Consider the following 18,385-nt stretch of genomic DNA (forward strand, 5'->3'; position numbering starts at 1 on the left):
CCAAAGTCATTAAAATATTAAAACGTAGAGCAGTTTAGTGCCAGAAGTTCATCTGAATCTGTAGCCTTTCAGAACATTATATATAATGAAGCACTTTCACTACTTCCTCTAATATGATCCACTTAAAGATGCTGCAGTAGGCCTACATTACATGGATGTTATCGCAAGTGATTTACAGACAGCAGGTTAATGAAAGCAAACGTGGTGTATAACAAAAAAGTAATTATGCAGTGCTAAAAACAAATAGGAATAAAGGATCTTCTTTGAAGAGTGGATAAACTGTGGCAGAGCTAAAAAAAACAGGGCTCTAAATGAACCTTTTTGATCACCAGCCAATGTGGATGGTAACTTTCTAAAGAACCCTGCTAATAACACTCCGCAAAGTGCCAGGCAAGAGGAAAATGTTGAGAGATGTCTTGTCACTTTTTGCAGAGCGGAGACTGCTGGATGGAGCGGGGAGGGGATGCTGGGTTGGCCATGACTTTCCTTCCGCTGGCTCTTGCCAAAATTACAGTTGATTAAACACGGAATGCTTGTGTTCGAGTGTGTTTTGATGTAAATATGAGACCACTGACCATCCTAAAGCACTGTCTGCTTATATGAACGGTTTGTTCAGGTGACGCAAGATCCGGTTGCTTGCAGGGGAAGATCGTAAGGAGAAGAGCGCCACGTCGGCAGAGCACTCAGTAAAACCCCTTAATTTTTTTTCTAAAAGTTCTGCAACATCGCAAGCCCTCTCCAGTGAGGAAAAGAAGCGCGATTGCAAGCGCAGCGCCGTGCTGTTTAAAGAAGAACTCGATAAATTGTTAAAAGGAAGATCCAGTTGGACCAAAAACCCACCACTCATTTGTCGCAGGTGGGAATTTAGGAGACGTAACCTTAGATAACAATCAGCCGCTGAACGCAGAAAGTTCTGGAAAACAATGGTTAAGGTAAGGAGCTACTGAGTCTTTTGATTTTTTTTTTTAGCAACCTACGCACACAGGCTAAGTTCAGATGGGGATGTAGAAAGTAGGCTAGAATATACTGAGCGAAGATAACAGAAAGTTTGCAAGAAAATCAATAGGCCTATTCCGTTGGTGACTGATGTGTTTAATTAGTTTTATTTAATCAAATCAATAGGCTACTGGCTTGCCTCAATATACCAACGTTATCATTTTGTAAAGTGTGTTTGAAAGGCCTAAATTAAACCTCAACCAATACCGCATGTTGGCTAAATTGTTATATTTGGATTTTTAATTGCCAATGGTTACATTTTATGTCACTGCGTGTCGCTGTCCAACGTTTGATTGGATTTGTTTGTGCTTTTTAGAAATTGCATCTTTTACTTCAACTTTGGCTTGGCTATAATTATAAGAGGCTTTTTAGAAATTGCATTCTTTTACTTCAACTTTGGCTAGGCTATAATTATAAGAGACGTACCAGTGCCAAAGCTGGGACCATATGTCCTATGTGAAACCTTAACTGGAACAGTCACCTATGTTATCGAGATAATTGGGTTATTTTTAGTCATGCATCAGTGTTTAAAAGTAGTCTATTGCGTTAAGAAAACATTATAGTGTACGCTATCTCCGAGGTCATCACTCATCAGTGTACGTTTTTCCAATTCACATATGCCCCCCAACCCCGTTTGTTCAGCACCTTTTATAATATTACCACACTGTGATAATGTGCCCTAACACTAATTTTCACCCTCTTTGATAGAACGTTAACTCGGAAGTGCAACAGAGTGGCATTATTGAGTGCCGAGAGCCTGAATGTTCAGAGAGCGATCCAGTTGAAGGTATGTAGGCCTTTATCGATGAGTCAATAGATTGTTTTACTACCTAGCTTGTACCTATATCTGCAGATGAACCGTCGACCAGGGATTTTTGCAATCCTAGGTGAAGTGTTGCTTGTTGTTATTTCAGCGTCAGAGAATCATCGAGGGAGGTGCTGCTGTTTATTTATGTAGCCAATATGCATGCGCAAGAGTAGGGTGGTGTGGGGCCCTCGAGGGTAACAGAAAAGCCCCAAGGAGACGCTAGAAAGTCAGAATCGTGCTCTTTTTTGTTATGCTGTAGCCTAGTCTTTTTTGTATTTAGAAGGTGAAGATAATAATGTTTAATCTTTAGGCCTACTGTGCCGATTTATTGAACAGCTGGAATATGTTTAGTCTACGAAATAGTTGTCTCTGTTTTTGGAACTGAGTCACAACTAGCCGAGTACTAGGCTAGTTGTGTTGGATGTAGGAACAGCTGGCTATGTGTAGACCTGTTATCAGGCACTGGATAAAAGTGTTAGCAGGAGGAACATCTTCTGTTTTCCATACATCAAATTCAGTCCTGAAATACTTAACCAAAAAAAGCATTTCTGGTGCTGAATTCTGTCTCATTCTGTGGTCCCTAGCCACCGATGCCAAAGATGGGAAAGATGGAAAAGAACACCCTGTGGTCCAGCCTGGCATGATTTGGCGGGTGACAGGAGGTCTCTTTGGTGCCACCAAGACTGTTGTCGGGGCGACAGTTGGTGGCGTAGCCTGGCTGGGAGGGAAGAGCCTGGAGATCACAAAATCTGCCGTTACCTCTGTACCTTCCGTGGGGGTTGGCCTGGTCAAGGGTGGCGTGTCTGCCGTGGCAGGGGGTGTGTCCAGTGTGGGCTCCACAGTGGCCAGCAAAGTCCCGTTCACAGCCAAGAGGAAGGACAAGGCAGAGTGAGAACAATGGACGTGCAGGGAAACGTGCTGACAACAATGATCGTGCTGCAGAACATGAGGATGAAGAAGATGATGATGATGATGATTATGATGATGGAGAGAGGAAGGACACTTGTCATCACCCCGCTCCCCCTGAGCCATAATACTATTCCAGATGATGGTGACCTGTTGTGTTAACATAGTGCTCTATTTTTTGTGCATGAACAGGGGTGTATCTGGGACCTCTTGCGATTTTTCTTTTTATTGTTGCTTTCTGTGTGTGTGTGTGTGTGTGTGTGTGTGTGTGTGTGTGTTTCTTTGTCTGGTTTTGTCTGTTTTTTTGTTGTTTTTTTTGTGCGAGCACCCTAGATTTAGACACCTGGTTACTTCTCCATCCAATGGAAGACAATCATTTCAGATAACGTTTTTGAAAGCTGTTGAAATGCAATACTTTTGGTAGATCTTTGTGTGTGTGTCTGTGTTTTCTATGTTGTATATCTTCAGGATTCCATCTCAGACTAGCCTGTCTCAAAATAAGGAGAGCATAAAGCATTTGATTGAGAAAATACTTTACCACCAACAACTGTCTTAGACTGACCGAATGAAATATGACTGCTGGTATTTTACCCAAGTGTACTGTGGATTATTGTCAAAACCACATTGGTTATTCACTACTCATTTGTATCCAGAGCTGTATGTTTTTACTTCCCAAAGAGTGTAAACTGAATGAAATAAAAAATACAATATTTATTGAACAAGGGCTATTCTTTGCAGCATGCCCCCTGGCTACCTTTTTTGAACCATATCTATATGAAGATTTCTATGGAGTTACTGATTCAGTGCAACCCTAAAGGATTTGTGCTCTTCAACATAAGAAAGTCCCAGAGCGTGGTACCATGCTGGAAGTCCTTGCCCTAATAGCTGCCCGCTCTGGAACGCAAGCGACCCAGATCTGGCATGGAGTAGAGCCGGAGCCAATTCAGATTCAGGGGCTAACTGAGAAATGTTAAATCGTTTTTTTTTTTTTTGTTTTGTTAAAATAAAGCCATATTGGAAATAATTTCATCCAGGTGACATGGTTTTTCTTTTCTGCCTTTTATTGATGTAAGTGTGTCAGCTGTGGTAGAGTGTCTTGCTTTTTAGTGTTGTGTTGCCTGTGATGGTTAGGTGTAGCAAGAGTGCTTTTGTCCCCTTTGCTCAGTAGATCCTGTTTGTGAGTGTTTTGGCACCGTGCTGTGTATTCTCTCACCAGCCTTCAAAAGAGCTGTGCACACACATACACAGAGGCCTACTGATATGCAATGCTTCATAATGAAAAGTGAACAACCCTCTGATAAGCAAGCTACAGTTATCAGATAAAGACAAGACTTCATTGAGTGTTCATACATACAGGCTAAATGGACATATGACATGTATTTGATTGAACAAAATATTTTAAACATGGCAACAAAATATATCGATTGGTGATTTTCAACCAATTTTATTTGTCATCTAAAGTGGTACAATATACACAAACAAGCTTTTTATACAGCATTTTTTTTTCTATAAATTTACAATAGAAGCAAAAAAGGAAAAATTAAATTTCAGTAGAAAAATGAGAACACAATGGCAACAATGTACAGCGTTCAGCTCATCAACTGTTGTATACAGAAAGCCAATGAAGAACATAAGATGAACATGCAAAGCTGCTGGCAAAACCTTTTTGAGGGATCCAGGACAACTCCAGAAACACAAGGTGAAATGCATATTTTGTAGCACTACTGCCAAACGCCACAGAGTCCAACTGGAATTTAAACTGTCTTCACCCACAGGGATATGTCAGAGTAATTATGAGAGTTGTCATGGTAATGACGCACAATATGGAAGACGGGGGGTGATTTATACACATTGCTTTCCCTAGAGAAGGTGACGGCAATCTATCCATCTGGTCACAACACAATTAAACCAAAGATGGCAAAAAGAAGGCTTGTACCTGGGCCATGTGAGGAAAAGACAATGACATGGAAGGGGAAACCAGTATGAAGGTCTGGATGAGTTTATTGGCAATGCGCAGTGATGCCAGCCTTTCCACCCTGATGTAAACAGTTTACAGAGGACCTACCCAGCATGTTTGCCAACTGTCAGTCATGGAAGATTAAGGAGGGCCGCACACTACACACAGATCAGTTATCTTAGCAAGCGGTAGCAAGGATGAGAACTGCATGCAGCCTTCTCATCATCCTTTGCCATCTCCATATAGAGATGGCAGGTGGGTACAGAAGACTTGACTAGAGGTACTGGATAGAGGTATAGTTGCTCTCAGAGACAAAACAATTTGAGCGTAAGGGCTGGAACTGACAGGTCTGATACAGACCTATGAAGTAATATAAAGCCCCATTCATGTGTGACAGACTAAAATAATAAACTGGCAGTTTTTGGGTTACAGGTTTTACGGTAAGTCATTTGCTGGTGATTGTCAGTCAAACTTCAATTACACAAGCTCCTATCGGGCTGTTGGCAACATTCAGCAGACTCCCCAAAACAAACACTTTACAAGTGCTGAGGAGTTTTTTGTCAAATAGGCGTAGACGAGTATGTAAGACACTACAAAGAGCTGTTTACAGAGAAACTTCCATCATAGAAGGGTAAAAAAAAAAAAGTTTAAAACATGTCATTAATTCAGACGGTTTAAAATAATCCAATTGCACATTTAACAGGGCAATCAAATCTACCTTTGGGTCCAACATTTTTTGTAACAACAAGCCTAATGTTTTGATAGGAAACATTTTTTTTTCTTGTTTGAAATACAGATGTTTTTGTTTTTCTTTTGTTTTTAAATAAAAAACAAGCAAAAACAGATGATATATATTTAGCACATAATAGTATAGCACAATATTTATATATCTGTTTCTACATGGAACGTCTCATGATGACATAGTCATTCTTTCCTCCTGCTGAGCTGCATTCTTCTGCAACAAACAAAGACACACACACACACAATCAGTCAAGCTGATCTCAGAGAGTACTGACCGTGACTGAAAAAACGTACGTCATAACACTTAATTTACATCTTTAAGTTACATGTTAAATGTGTGTGCAAACTGGTTCATCAAAGAAACTAAAAGGTCAAGATGGGTCTTAAATCATCAGTTGAAAAAGGCAGAAGCTGCCCCATCACTTCAACAAAATAACCTTTAAATTTCAGATATTTTAACTACTCTCTTAGCAGTCATCTGGGAGTAATGTATTAAGGCATTTCAGACTTATCCATATGAATGCTTGTAAACGGAGACATAGATGAAGATCTTCATTAAGTTATCTGACAAAGTGGCCTTTGACCATTGCATATGTAGACCCTGTTCATGTCCTGTGTAATGTGAGGACTCACCACATTGCTGTGCCACTGGACCTTGAGGGCTGACGTTGGCAAACCATTATCAACGCCAGCTTCCTGTTCCGACTCGCGCTCTCTCTTCCCCGAGCCACCGCTACCCAGGCGGCTTAGTCGGTCTGACACATCAGACAGCAAAGAGAGAGAGAGAGAGATGATGATAGAGAGAGAATGAATAAAACAGAACATAAGGTCACTGAATAGAGCCAGAGTGCCAGAGATTTTATTAAAGGTATCTAAACCAAAGAAAGTAGTAGTATAAAGTAGTATAACAAACTGAAATGGTCGACTTCTTTTAAAAATAACCTGTATATTTCCTTTGTGTGCTATAAATGCATGCCTATTGCCAACATACATGAGTGGCAACCAGGGTATAAGTGGAATAATGGCATTTGAAGCATCCTAATACATGTAATTAATGTACATCCTAATACATGTAATTAATGTACATCCTAATACATGTAATTAACTCAGTGCCGCTTCGCACAGTGTTCTTTGCGTCCATCTCACCCATTAATTTAATATATACCTGACACCTCAGTGTCTATTATCCCTTACATATGTTGAGGGAAGGGGAGGGGAGGTATGGTGTGATGCAGCCTACTTACATGGTTGCTGTGGAATGACAAAATGGGAGAAGTCTCCCTGGCCCTGTGCGCCAGCTACTCCATGGCCAGACTGGGCTTTCCCACAACAGTCTGCGGAAAGCAGCAAGGTTACACACATGCATTACACATATTGCAGGTAAACAGTAAAGCATGTTGGAAGGTTTCATTCAGAATAATATAATGGTTTACTTGCAGTCAGTCTACAGAGACTTTATAGATATTTTGTTGAAGTTCAAGTTCAGAATTAAAATTTGTACCCCTAACCCCTAACCTTAATCAGAAATTGTTGTTAACAATTAAGTGTCAACCGACAGTTTGTTTACTATCTGAGCATCTGTTGGTAGTCTGTAGGAGTCAAGTGTGACTATGGATCTTGGCTTGTGAGCCATTGCTAGCAGCCGAAGTGTAGCCAGCAGATACGTACTCAGAGTCTCTGCGGCTCCCGCGCTGCGGTGCTTCACTCCGCTGGGTCCAGCGTGCTCCTCCCCTGACCGGTGGTCCCTGCGGCTGCCTGTCCACACAGGAACACAACACAGTGATGAAAACCCCCTGCTGCATGCTCAGTAGTGCTGTCACATGAAGGCTTTGCTGATGAGGTCTTCAGGGACCACAAGGCTGTAACAATGGTCTTATTCTTACAGATGAATGCTCTTACTCATTCAGATAAATGTTTTTAGTTCTACATATACAATCTTATTCTTACATATCATCTTGCAATTTTGCAATTTGCAATATGCCTGCCATTTAGATGAACATTTTCCTCTGTATAGAAGACTATTCTTATATAGTCTAGTCACTGCATTTATTCTATTATTAATAACTTATTCCAAACTCTGCAATGACTGTTCAGAGACATGAATCTCAACCCTTTTTTTAGCTAATAATGTTTTCTATGACTGCCTCTCAACTGTGTATGAGCTCACCATGTCCACTCCCGCGACGCCTTTTGCCAGAGGAGGGCGCTACCACTCCTTTGAGCCCGTTCACATTGACATCCTCCCCGTGGCTGGACGGTACAGTCGCCAGCAAGCCTGTGGGATTAAAGTGAGTTAAAGAATGAGATGCAGAAAATGAGAGAAAGAGTTGAAAATTGAGATAGAGAAAAGCACACTGAGAGAAGCTCAAGAGAAAGGGGATTGAGTTGTAAAAGAGAGGGACAGAAGTGAGCGACTGTCCACTGACTTACTGAGGCCTCTGTAGCGCGAGAGCTGCTGGTAGATCTGCCTCATCCTCTCAATGTTGAGGCGACTGGCCTCAGCGTGGTTCACCATGGGCTTGGGGTAGTCGACTCCCACAATGCACTTGGACGCCACCTGCACGTCCTCGGGGGCGTTCCACGGGTCGAAGATGTACTTGGTAGGGAAATCTCGGAGGACAGGTAAATAGCGTCTGTAACCATAGGGAGAGATTAAACCGCAGCGCCTCATCACAATGGCCAGAGGCTGGAAGCAACCGCCCCCCCGCCAAAGCGAAGGGGCCAATAGTACAATATAATTTAATTTAATTTATTGTGCTTATAGAGCACCAAAACATTACACATGTATCATGGCGCTTTACAGAATGTAGGCAATCAGAGAAAAAAGAAAAGAGGGAGAAAAGAAAAGAAAGAAAGAAAGAAAGAAAGAAGGAAAATGATATATATATAATATAACATGTTAGAATGCCCTTAACCTGCTGATCTGGAGTCAGATCATCTCCTATTTCCCCTCTGATCAAAGTGAGGAAATAGACTGTGATATCTGGCATGAAATCAGGAAGATAAGGGCACAGAGTGACTGAACTGCAAGCAGCCTGGGAGCAGGATTTCATGGTGCCTGGTCTTGCCTTATTAATTGAACATGAGATACTTCCTTCAGTAATCAGCCAAATGCCACTCTTAATGTTGTCATAATATAATTGTGGGCCATTGGTTTTTCCCAATGTAAATGAATAATATTAATGTAGACATGTACCTTGGTGTACTGTTGATATCTATTTACATATGGAAAAGTTGAACTGTAATAACAACAGTGTGTATATTAGTATGTTAGTATATACTGTGGATATAGAAATAAAGAAAGTGGAGAAATTCCCTGCTATCCCAGAGCTGCTGAGCAGACGCTAAGGGGGATATGCTAGAGGTGAAACCCACCGAATGAAATCCCCGTTGGGGTCGATGCGGCGGCCGAAGCCCACCGGGCAGTAGCAGTGGAAGAACTGCTGGAAGAAGGAGCTGCAGGAGTGGCACATCCAGCTGCCCGCATTCATACTCCAGTCAGCGTCCAGCAACAACTCCTCAAACACCTGCAGGGAGGAGAGGGAGAACAGGGAGAGGCTGGTTATGGTTATGGTTATGGTATTTGGCAGACAAACACTACATTAGTTTACTGATAGGATGTGATACTGAACATGCTAATGACAGATGTAAACAGAGTAAATGCATCTCGTTTTAAAGCCAACCAGTGAAGGGTGGATTCCTAAAAAGAACAACATAACCCACAACTGAAATTTAGGATTTACATAACTCACAACTGAAATTTAGTATACATAACCCAGCACAAAAGGGCAGGTATATACATAACCACAGCTATTTAAACTACACCATACCCTAACAGCACAACTACGTTATATCTTTATTTGAAATCCCCTTTCAACTAAATAAGTGCTTCCTTGCTCTGTGACCCCACCCCCGTGCTGCCCCGTCTCTGCCTGCAGTACCTTCATGCCCTCCTCCCAGCTGATCCACAGGTCTCCTCTGGTCAGGAAGCAGGCCACAGCGTGGCGGGACAGGTGGTGGATCCAGCCCTCCTGCCGCAGCTGGGTCATGATGGCGTCGATCCAGGGGAAGCCCGTCTTGGCCTCGGCCCATTTGGCCAGCGCCTCGGGGTTCTTGTCCCAGGGGATGCGGATGCAGATGGGGTTGCCCTCCATCTTATCAAAGCGTGGGTTGTTGGTGGCCGCAGTGTAAAAGAACTCACGCCACAGCAGCTTGTCGTAGTTAGGGTTCTTATTCACCTTGAAAGTGCGGAAACAGACCAAGTCAGTGTGGAAACCTCTAAACGGGTCAGTTATTCTCCACAAACAAGTTATTAGGAGTGCTGCTTGGGTGTTAAAGGGTGTATTCCTCTGGTGCTCTTCAACTTGAAGATCCAAAATGTTTCCCAAATAAACAGTAATTCTGAGGCACTCACAAGGAATATAAGTTTATAATTAAACTTGGCTATCCATTAAAAAACATGCCAACATGTTTCGGCCTCTGTGGCCTTCTTCAGAGCAAATCAGGGTGTCAGTTATTCTCTTGGACAAACACTGAGTATTCTATCATCAACCATGTACTACAACTCCGACCAAGTTCTGTACTCACGGAAAACAGATCATATTCCATTCTGTGATACTCAAAAGTGATCAAATGAATGACATTAGTGCCAGCGCTGGCTTACCTTTTTGTAGAGCTCGGTGAGTCTGGAGTAGAACAGGCGGCAGGACAGGCAGCCGAAGCGCAAGTATGGGCTCAGGCCAAGAGGACTTGCCACCAGCAGGCTGCTGTTCAGTTTGGGCCTCTGAAAGATCTCCTCCATCGTCTAGAGGACACAACACAAGTCTGTAAACTGCGTATTATGTGTGTGTGTGTGTGTGTGTGTGTGTGTGTGTGTGTGTGTGTTACTGTGATAAGGGACAGGGATGGAGAGGTAGAAGACTAGGGAGGTGGGTTTTTACTTGAATAAGTTCATTCAAATTAATTCAAGGTCCACATACCCTAATGAATACTCCCACCCCATCAATTCTAATCTGAAGCTTACTTTCCCACTTAAACAAAAGGCATCGGTTTAACCCATAAAATCAGAGCAACAATTGATCTACTTGACAGCCAACAAATATGCATAGTGAGGAATGTCACATACAAAATAGACACAAAACGCAGTGATGAATGCTTACTGAAGCCGAATCCTTTCCAAACTGCTTCTCTATCCTGGTCAAAGCCTCCGTCTCTCCTCCAGGCCACACAACAGGACACAAGCCTTCTGTGTCGAAACCTGCCATGAGACACATAGGAAAATTATACATACTGTAATTTCCCAACTATTAGCCAAGGTTTCTACATTGATTTTGCAAGTTGTCTTCAGCTATGAGGTTAATACACGGGGGTAGTTAATATGGTATTAATATGTTTTTTTTTTTTTTTTTTACTTGACACATTAATTGAAAATATTTCAATATGTGCAAGAAAATGTTGGCACTATGGCGTAACGGTAAAGGTGGCTTTTTGAGCAATGTTGCTGGGCAACCACACAACCAGTTCCATGTGTTATTGCTTTAAAAAAATAATGTTGGCCAATATTAATGGAAACAAGCCAGAACCTCAATACTTAGGAACACTGCCCTGCAACATTGCTCAAACAGTTGTCTTGAGTTGAGTCATCATCAGTTGATTAGTAGTGGCTATATGTACTTTGCTTCCCTCTGCTGGTCAAATCTCATATTGCATTGTTGCTACCCACCTAGCTCCTCCAGTAAGGGGACTCCATATTTCTCCTGGTGGTTTTCAGACACAGGTGTGGTGCACCTGCCCATCAAGGCCTTGCTGAGCGGTTTCTGAGGTGGGTCAGGGGGGTCCATGGTGCTGACCAGTGTCTGAAAACGTTTGTAGGTGAGAGGAGGCTGACCACCATTTAGTTCAATAATCCTGAGGAGGGAATAGATAAGGACAAGGACATTATTATGATGTGTGTGTGTGTTTGTGTGTGTGTGTGTGCGTGTGTGTGTGTGTGTGTGTGTGTGTGTGGTGTGTGTGTGTGTGTGTGTGTGTGTGTGTGTGTGTGTGTGTGTGTGTGTGTGTGTGTGTGTGTGTGTGTGTGTGCATGTGTGTAGTATCATCTCGCGTCTTACTTGTCCAAGTTGTAAAGTGTGTGGGAGGTCTTGACGTTGACTTCCACCCCGGCCTCTGACGCCAGCTTCTTGATGGCTGCATCTCGCTCCTTCCCGAATGGTTCTGAGTCACACTCGAAGGTCAGTCGGGAGATCTTCCACTCCTGCACAGAAATTCACCAGGGTTTAAGAGAGTGTATCACTAAAACTGACTACTCAAATACTACCTGAGGACCTACAATTGCCATGATTTTCATGGTTGGCATTATATAAACATAAGGAGATACTGGGAAAACAGGACTGGGAGCTACAGCTAGTGTATATTTGAATGAGTCACTGCAAGGGACTTGTTGAAAAAATAAATGAATGAATTTGTAGCTCACACTACTGAGTGAGAATGTTCTGAATGTGAGTGCTCAACATTCATTCATCCAGGCGAACTGAAATTATATTATGTCATCTCAAATGCTATACAAAAAATGATAAGCAGTGCAATAAGGTCACAAGATTTTGGCTTAATCTTAAATATCTGTACTCTGTATGGATTTTCATATCTAACTGTACTCTCTTTGTGTAGATTTTCTCATCTTATGTTTGTATCACTTTCTATTTGTGATTTGGCACTAACAAGTGGAGAAACTCCCCCTACACCATTCACTTGGCAGCAACAATCAATTCACATGAATCATGGTTCTAAATAGCATCTATTGAACTGCTTTCAATGATGACTGTGACATAATCATGACGTGAGGTGTTGGTGAATCACCTTGAAGAGACGGGGAAAGATGTTGGCCGGCTGGCCTCGGATGACAAACAGACGCGAGTTCAGCTTGCGTAGGCTGGCGTCCAGATCCTCCAGACACTGCAGCAGGAACCTGCAACAGAGGAAGAGACACCACACACGCTCAGTACACACAGAGCAGATCTGTGGGGTCTTTCTCTCTCTCTCTCTCTCTTTCTCTCTCTGTCTCTCTCTCTCTCTGTCTCTTTCTGTGTGTGTGTCTCTCTCTCTCTCTGTCTCTCTCTCTCTCTCTCTCTCTCTCTCTTAATGATTTAAATGGGAACAAAGGATCCCATTTACTGTAAAGGTTGTCCACTTTAGGTTGACAATGCCTGTAACACTCATTATCATTTATTTGTCCACTACTGGTTTGAATGATTATTGCATGATAAGAGTTGATAAGAGTTTATAGATATCAAAATTATTGTTTATGCAATGCTTAGATAATGTTTATGGTCATATGACGCCCATCCGTGGCAATACTTAACATAAAAATACAGGTTAGTAGGGGAGTACTTGACACTGTAGTGTCATGGCCATGCCTGGCTCCTCCTCCTGTCTGTGTGCTGCGTCTGTCTCCGACAGGTGAGCCGGGCGCAGGTGTTTGGAGTTGTGCTAATCACTTCCTGGTCTGGGCTTTTAAAAAAGTGCTTCAGAGGAGACCAGGTTGTCGCACCGTTCTCCCGCACCGTTTAGGATTTTGTTTTGCATATTCACTACACCACATTACACTGACTGCTTACAATTTTATTTTTCAAAACCAACTCCATTACTGACTTTACTTAACCCATTCTGTTAAATTCTATTCATTTAATAAATATAATATATATATATCGCTATTCCGCGTGTGGCCTTTCCCTACTCTGTTGCTTGCTTTGAGCCAGGTAGTAAGTCTATTAACCAATTGAGGGCACTGGTTACAGCTATTTTGAGAAATCTGCAGACAAACAAGCTAATTAACGTGGCTTATAGACAAGTAAACAAGTGACAAGTAAAAGTTGTCATGAAAATATGGATGCTTCAGCTAATCTTTCAGATTTTTCACCCAAATAGGATGTCAAATATCTAAAACTGCAATTCCTGGCACTCTGATTCAACCCAAGGTGCAATTCATAACATTTAATTATTAGTGCACAATATGAATGGCATATATAAAATTATAATACACTTTTCTGTATTGTTCTACATGCATAGGATATGTAAAGGGTCAGCACCAGGATTTCTCTGGCTCTGCCTTGCTGTCACCATACGGGTTAACTATGTGACAGGGCCCAGTTTCTGTGTCCAACAACCTCACTGCACACCCTCTGTGAGGACCTGGAACCCCCCAACTCAGTCTGATCTGATTTGGTCAACTGCCTTTCTGTGGAGAGGTAGAGAAGGCACACCAGTACAGCATCGGCCAACAGACTAGGATATCCACATTTAGAACCCGTGTTTTAACAAGCTGATCCAAAGTTAGTTCTGGTGCACCTAGGCGGATGGATGGAAAGTGTCTGGTAGATAAAGAAGACCAGACCAACACTAATGCTGTCTACTCAACCTGCCAGGTTGTTTGGACCATCAGGTAGTCAGACATAGTATTCCAAATCTGTGAAACAGCATGCTACAGCATCAGTATAGAGATTTCTGAATGAACACCATCTGCCAAACTCATTCATAGACACAAAAAGAATCCAAAGCTGCTTGCTTTCCTTCTGCCATGTTTCCTTTTTTAACCAGAAGCTGACCCTAACATGGCACCTGTAGGGGCTCCTGTCTCCTCGCTCAGAGTCTCTGAGCAGCATTAGTCATCTGCTTTGGACAAACTCATTCCCAGGCCGGCTCATTAAGACACCCATCTGGCCTGAGGTTGGGGCTTGCTATTTCAGCGCCATCCTAAGCTTCCATCATCCCCATTCACACTTGCCACGTGAGGGAATCCCTCTAAATTGAGCAGCACAGGCTGTGTGGTTCACGCTGCCCCACCGAGGGGTCAGCTGGAGGTGTTCAAATTAAGCACGTGCCATCTGAGACACCAAACACGAAAGATCTCACATCAGTTCTGACTTCGATGTCCAATCCTTCATTCATCCTGAGCTTTAAGGTCAAACTGGTTTTCAGACATCTGTCTGTCTAAAGTCTGTTCACTCTTAAGATATTCTAAACACCAACTAAATGCAAGGTGAGCTGAGATCTCCATACAGACATACAACAGACACCTTGAGGTGGCTTGCCTAGCAGATCTCAAACCTATTTCTGCCAGGTCGCTCCCAGGTGAAACCACTACTAAGCGTTCCCTAGTAAAAAACTAGAATGATTTAGAATGATTAATAGAGAAATAAAAATATATTATACAAAAAAATATAGGTGTCCTTTCCTCTTCAGAGGGTTTACAAGAAAAACACAGTCCAGCGTACTGTCTGAGAGGTGTAATTATTTCATTATTCTAAAGCATCTACTGTTACTCAGTTAATTAACTGATACATAATCTCATTATATGGATCACTCTTACCTAAACATATTCATGTAAACTTGAAAGCCAGTGTTTGATTGCACATGACCCTGTATTGTTTGTGGCTCTGGTCATGCGTCAGCCATTACACAACCACCAACATGGCCTACATTTATGTTTTCCTCTGCACGTTTTTTCCTTTGCTCTCTCTCTCTCTCTCTGTCTCTTTTTCTTTCTCTCTCTCTCTCACACGCTCTTTCCTCCCTCATATTTGAGCGTGCCTCTGGCTCACGGTGCTTCTGCGGACACATGGGCATGTTCCCTACTGACCTCATTACCCACCGAGATTTACCCTACACCGGTGCTCAGAGTCATTAGGCCTGCCTGCAACCGTGTGTCGGACAACAGCATTTACTCACTACCGTGACCGAGCTTCAGATCTTTGACGGGACAGTGTTCTGCAGTGACCTTCAACAACATACTAAGTGACAGTGCTGTCTCAAGTTAAACCAAATCAACGAACATCTTTTTACAATGTCACATTGAAATCTGAAAACACATTCACATTGAATGAAATTTCAACTTCATGTATCACATACTGATCTGTAATCAAGATAGGTTAAATCAGCAATCTTATTCAGATTCTACTGGTGAAAGTAGTCACAGTAAAAAGTGTCTTCCTGATATGCTTGTCATTCACTTTAAGAATAAGTAAATGACATAAGGAACAGAGCTGTAAGCTAGATGCGCTTTTGATAGGAAACAGATCCTTAGGAATGTTCTGAAGCCAAGTAGGCAGCCTTGATCTGTGTTTTCCTTCAGCCCTGTGGCTAAAAACAGAAGCAGAAACAGATGCTTATGGGAGTATGAACGGGAGAGGCGTTCTGTAGCCGTCTGCCTAGCTATGAATGCAGAGTAAGTCCCACCTGTTGAGGGAGTCTATCTGTCAAGCCGCCCCAAAACCTCTCAACAAAAATCCCTCACAAATTACATCCAGGCTAATAACTAGAAATTCTTTTGTTTTTTCTGTACGTATCCTTCATTTCTTTATCAATTTGTGACTGTGACCCTAAGTCAGTCACTTTGCAGTGCAAGCTGTGCCAGCTAGCGTCTGAGACGGAGCTATAGGCAGCTGCCTCAGCACACAAGGCCTCCTGAGCCTGCTGAAAAGTAGGTCACTGCTATAGCAACCAGTGGTGCAGGAATATCTGAGTCTTGGTTCTTAGTTGGCACACTAACCCAGGATCCCACCATATTTTGTCATTTTCAGCCATTTTCCCACATTGGTGAAGTCGTATTAAGAACAGTTTAGGTATCGAATAATATAAATTCTGAAAAATCCAGAGTTGGGAGTTCCCACTATTGTTAAAGTTAGCACCTGATCTCTAAGCTAACATTAGCACCAGTGCAACCACAGGAACAACCAATAATATGCATCTTGATGAAGAGTAGGTGTCATAATTGTGATCAATGTCAATGACTGTGCAATGGACATCTGAATGGATAGTAAAAAGCCAACATGTTGATGTAAATATTTCATTTCGTTCTTTCTGACTTTCTTGGTACTGTATCTTGTGAAAACTACAATGTAAATATAATGTATTGGTATACACCACAGACTGTCAGTAGAGGATAAGATATTAGTTTGACTTAGTAAAAGAAACAACAAATATAAAACAAACTAAACATGACTCCACATTATTATCTCTCTCTCACACAGACTCCATTGTGCCATCACACACACGCACCATTGGCATGCAACTATGCTGGAGCCTCAGCACAGACCATCTCCCATATGGTGTGTTGGAGTTATGGGGGGACATTACGTTGGAGTGTAAAGAGTTGCATAACAATATAGTCAGCAATTGAGGTGACTGTTTTACTGCTCAAATGTTAGATCAGACATAAATGACTTGAGATGGTCAGTCATCATTAGATTAGAAACCAAACAGATATGATAAATGGAATTAGTCCTAAATTAGTTCTAAATAATAAAAAAAAACCCTGCTTGGTACTGGATACCCTGCGCAAAACTGTCACATCCATAACTGCAACACAATGCCATGGTATTTAGTTGCCGTTATGGACGTGACAGTTTTGCGTGGGATTGCCCTACACTTAATGTCTCACTTTCAAATATTGAGGTTGCACCACAGGTTCTGGGTCTGTCACTGCATGGCAAATTCAGCCAGAATTCAGTAAAAACACAATGACAAACAGATGACCTTGTGTTGACATGTCAGAGTGTCAGAGCATAATATACCATTACTTATAAAGTCTTAACAATGTGAATGTGTGTGTGTATGTTGTCTGTATGCTACTGTGACCTTGAATTTCCCCTAGGGATCAATAAAGTATCTATCTATCTATCTATCTATCTATCTAACAAAAATACAACTACTTTGTAAAACACATCCAGTAAAACGTTTCACTTCTGTGTTGTTATTTGGCTCACAAGGTCAGTGTTAGTGTAACGGACCGGCCCAGGTCCGTTTAGTGGATCTGCGCCAAATGCTAATGAAGATCTGGACCAAATCTGGCCCAAATACATTTTGCTGTCTGAGTACTAACTGTCCATTATCACAGAGAGATCATACTGTTCTAAAAGCAGGTACAAAGTAAATCACGCACCTCCACCTGTTGACACCCACACTCGACGAACCTGCGAACCAAGGATCCAAAAAGTAGACACAGCGCAAGGTGTCTGCCCCCTGCACGGCCTCCAGCAGGGCAGGGTTATCATGGAGACGTAACCCCTTACGGAACCAGTGGATTGAGTTTATGGTCATGATGGACCAGGCTGTCAAAAAAGATGGAAAGAAATACAGAGAAAAGAGAGAAACAGGAAGAAATAAAGAAAGAAAGATATGTTAAATTACATTTCAGGACCTTTTTGTTAAATGGATATTTGCTTCATTTTCCATTTTCCTCCTCTGCTTTATGATTCTAAAAACAAATCGGAATAAAACATCTTAACAGAACCCATAACTGAAGAATGATGCATTATTCTATAAAGTTACTGTTTTATCAACATCCTACACACTAATAAACAGTCCATACTGCAAACTGTTGTACAACTGAACTTGTAGACTGAATTTGTCATGTCAACATAAACAAAATAATAAGTTAATTTATCACTTGAATCTGCACAGTTACAGACACACCTGAAGGGTATCATCATAATACTTTCTTAAAATGAGGTTATATTAATGCCAAATAACCACAATCACTGATTTAGACATAATATTAGGTCATTTAAGACCACAAAAGTCTTTGCCATAAACTACACACAAGATACTCAGACCATAAAAGATGTTAATGTCGAAAATAGTTCAAATTAATTTCAGACAAAAAATTAGGTCAGTTGCAGAGAAACTACCTGGGCCTGGGTGACATAACCATACGTTAAGATGAATACTGTGTGATGAAATTAATATATCAACTTACCTATAACAAATGGATAAGTGCTGGTGTCCTATGTCATCCCCAGTGACAAAATAGGTTAAATAGTCTTCAAGACCACACCGTTCTCAAGTTATTGACACACTGTTTCGACTGTGCATACACTGTAGCCTACACTATAACCGGGGCAACAGAATGAATGGTTTCATAACTGTTCTTGCAACTGCGCATGCCCCAAATGTCCTGTACGAACAACAGATATAGATACAAA

At 41.8% G+C, this 18,385-nt stretch overlaps 2 protein-coding genes across 2 annotated transcripts; one reads left to right on the plus strand and one right to left on the minus strand.

Moving 5' to 3' along the window:
- The first annotated feature begins 577 nt into the window (after positions 1-577).
- zgc:153675 (uncharacterized protein LOC768179 homolog) lies at positions 578-3,429 on the plus strand. Its single transcript, XM_042088558.1, has 3 exons — positions 578-932; positions 1,705-1,783; positions 2,389-3,429. The coding sequence occupies exons 1-3, from the start codon at positions 924-926 to the stop codon at positions 2,694-2,696; spliced, it is 396 nt and encodes a 131-aa protein (XP_041944492.1). The 5' UTR covers positions 578-923; the 3' UTR covers positions 2,697-3,429.
- A 709-nt stretch (positions 3,430-4,138) lies between these two features.
- Positions 4,139-18,385, minus strand: cry3b (cryptochrome circadian regulator 3b). Its single transcript, XM_042088554.1, has 15 exons — positions 18,160-18,385; positions 17,344-17,512; positions 12,264-12,372; positions 11,519-11,661; positions 11,131-11,315; positions 10,568-10,665; positions 10,072-10,212; positions 9,350-9,646; positions 8,784-8,935; positions 7,839-8,041; positions 7,576-7,683; positions 7,077-7,163; positions 6,653-6,742; positions 6,042-6,163; positions 4,139-5,622 (listed from the first exon to the last, which is right to left on the minus strand). Exons 2-15 carry the CDS (start codon positions 17,499-17,501, stop codon positions 5,578-5,580), a joined length of 1,938 nt encoding a protein of 645 aa, XP_041944488.1. The 5' UTR covers positions 17,502-17,512; positions 18,160-18,385; the 3' UTR covers positions 4,139-5,577.

Source organism: Alosa sapidissima, chromosome 4, assembly GCF_018492685.1.
Source record: "Alosa sapidissima isolate fAloSap1 chromosome 4, fAloSap1.pri, whole genome shotgun sequence".
NCBI classification, from domain to species: domain Eukaryota; kingdom Metazoa; phylum Chordata; class Actinopteri; order Clupeiformes; family Clupeidae; genus Alosa; species Alosa sapidissima.

Coding starts and splice junctions, on each gene's coding strand:
- cry3b (XM_042088554.1), bottom strand. CDS start 17,501: ATGACCATAAACTCAATCCACTGGTTCCGTAAGGGGTTACGTCTCCAT. Junction 7,164..7,575: donor GCGTCGCGGGAGTGGACATG/GTGAGCTCATAC, acceptor CTGTGTGGACAG/GCAGCCGCAGGGACCACCGG. Junction 6,743..7,076: donor GGGAGCCGCAGAGACTCTGA/GTACGTATCTGC, acceptor TGCTTTCCGCAG/ACTGTTGTGGGAAAGCCCAG.
- zgc:153675 (XM_042088558.1), top strand. Junction 1,784..2,388: donor AGAGAGCGATCCAGTTGAAG/GTATGTAGGCCT, acceptor TGTGGTCCCTAG/CCACCGATGCCAAAGATGGG.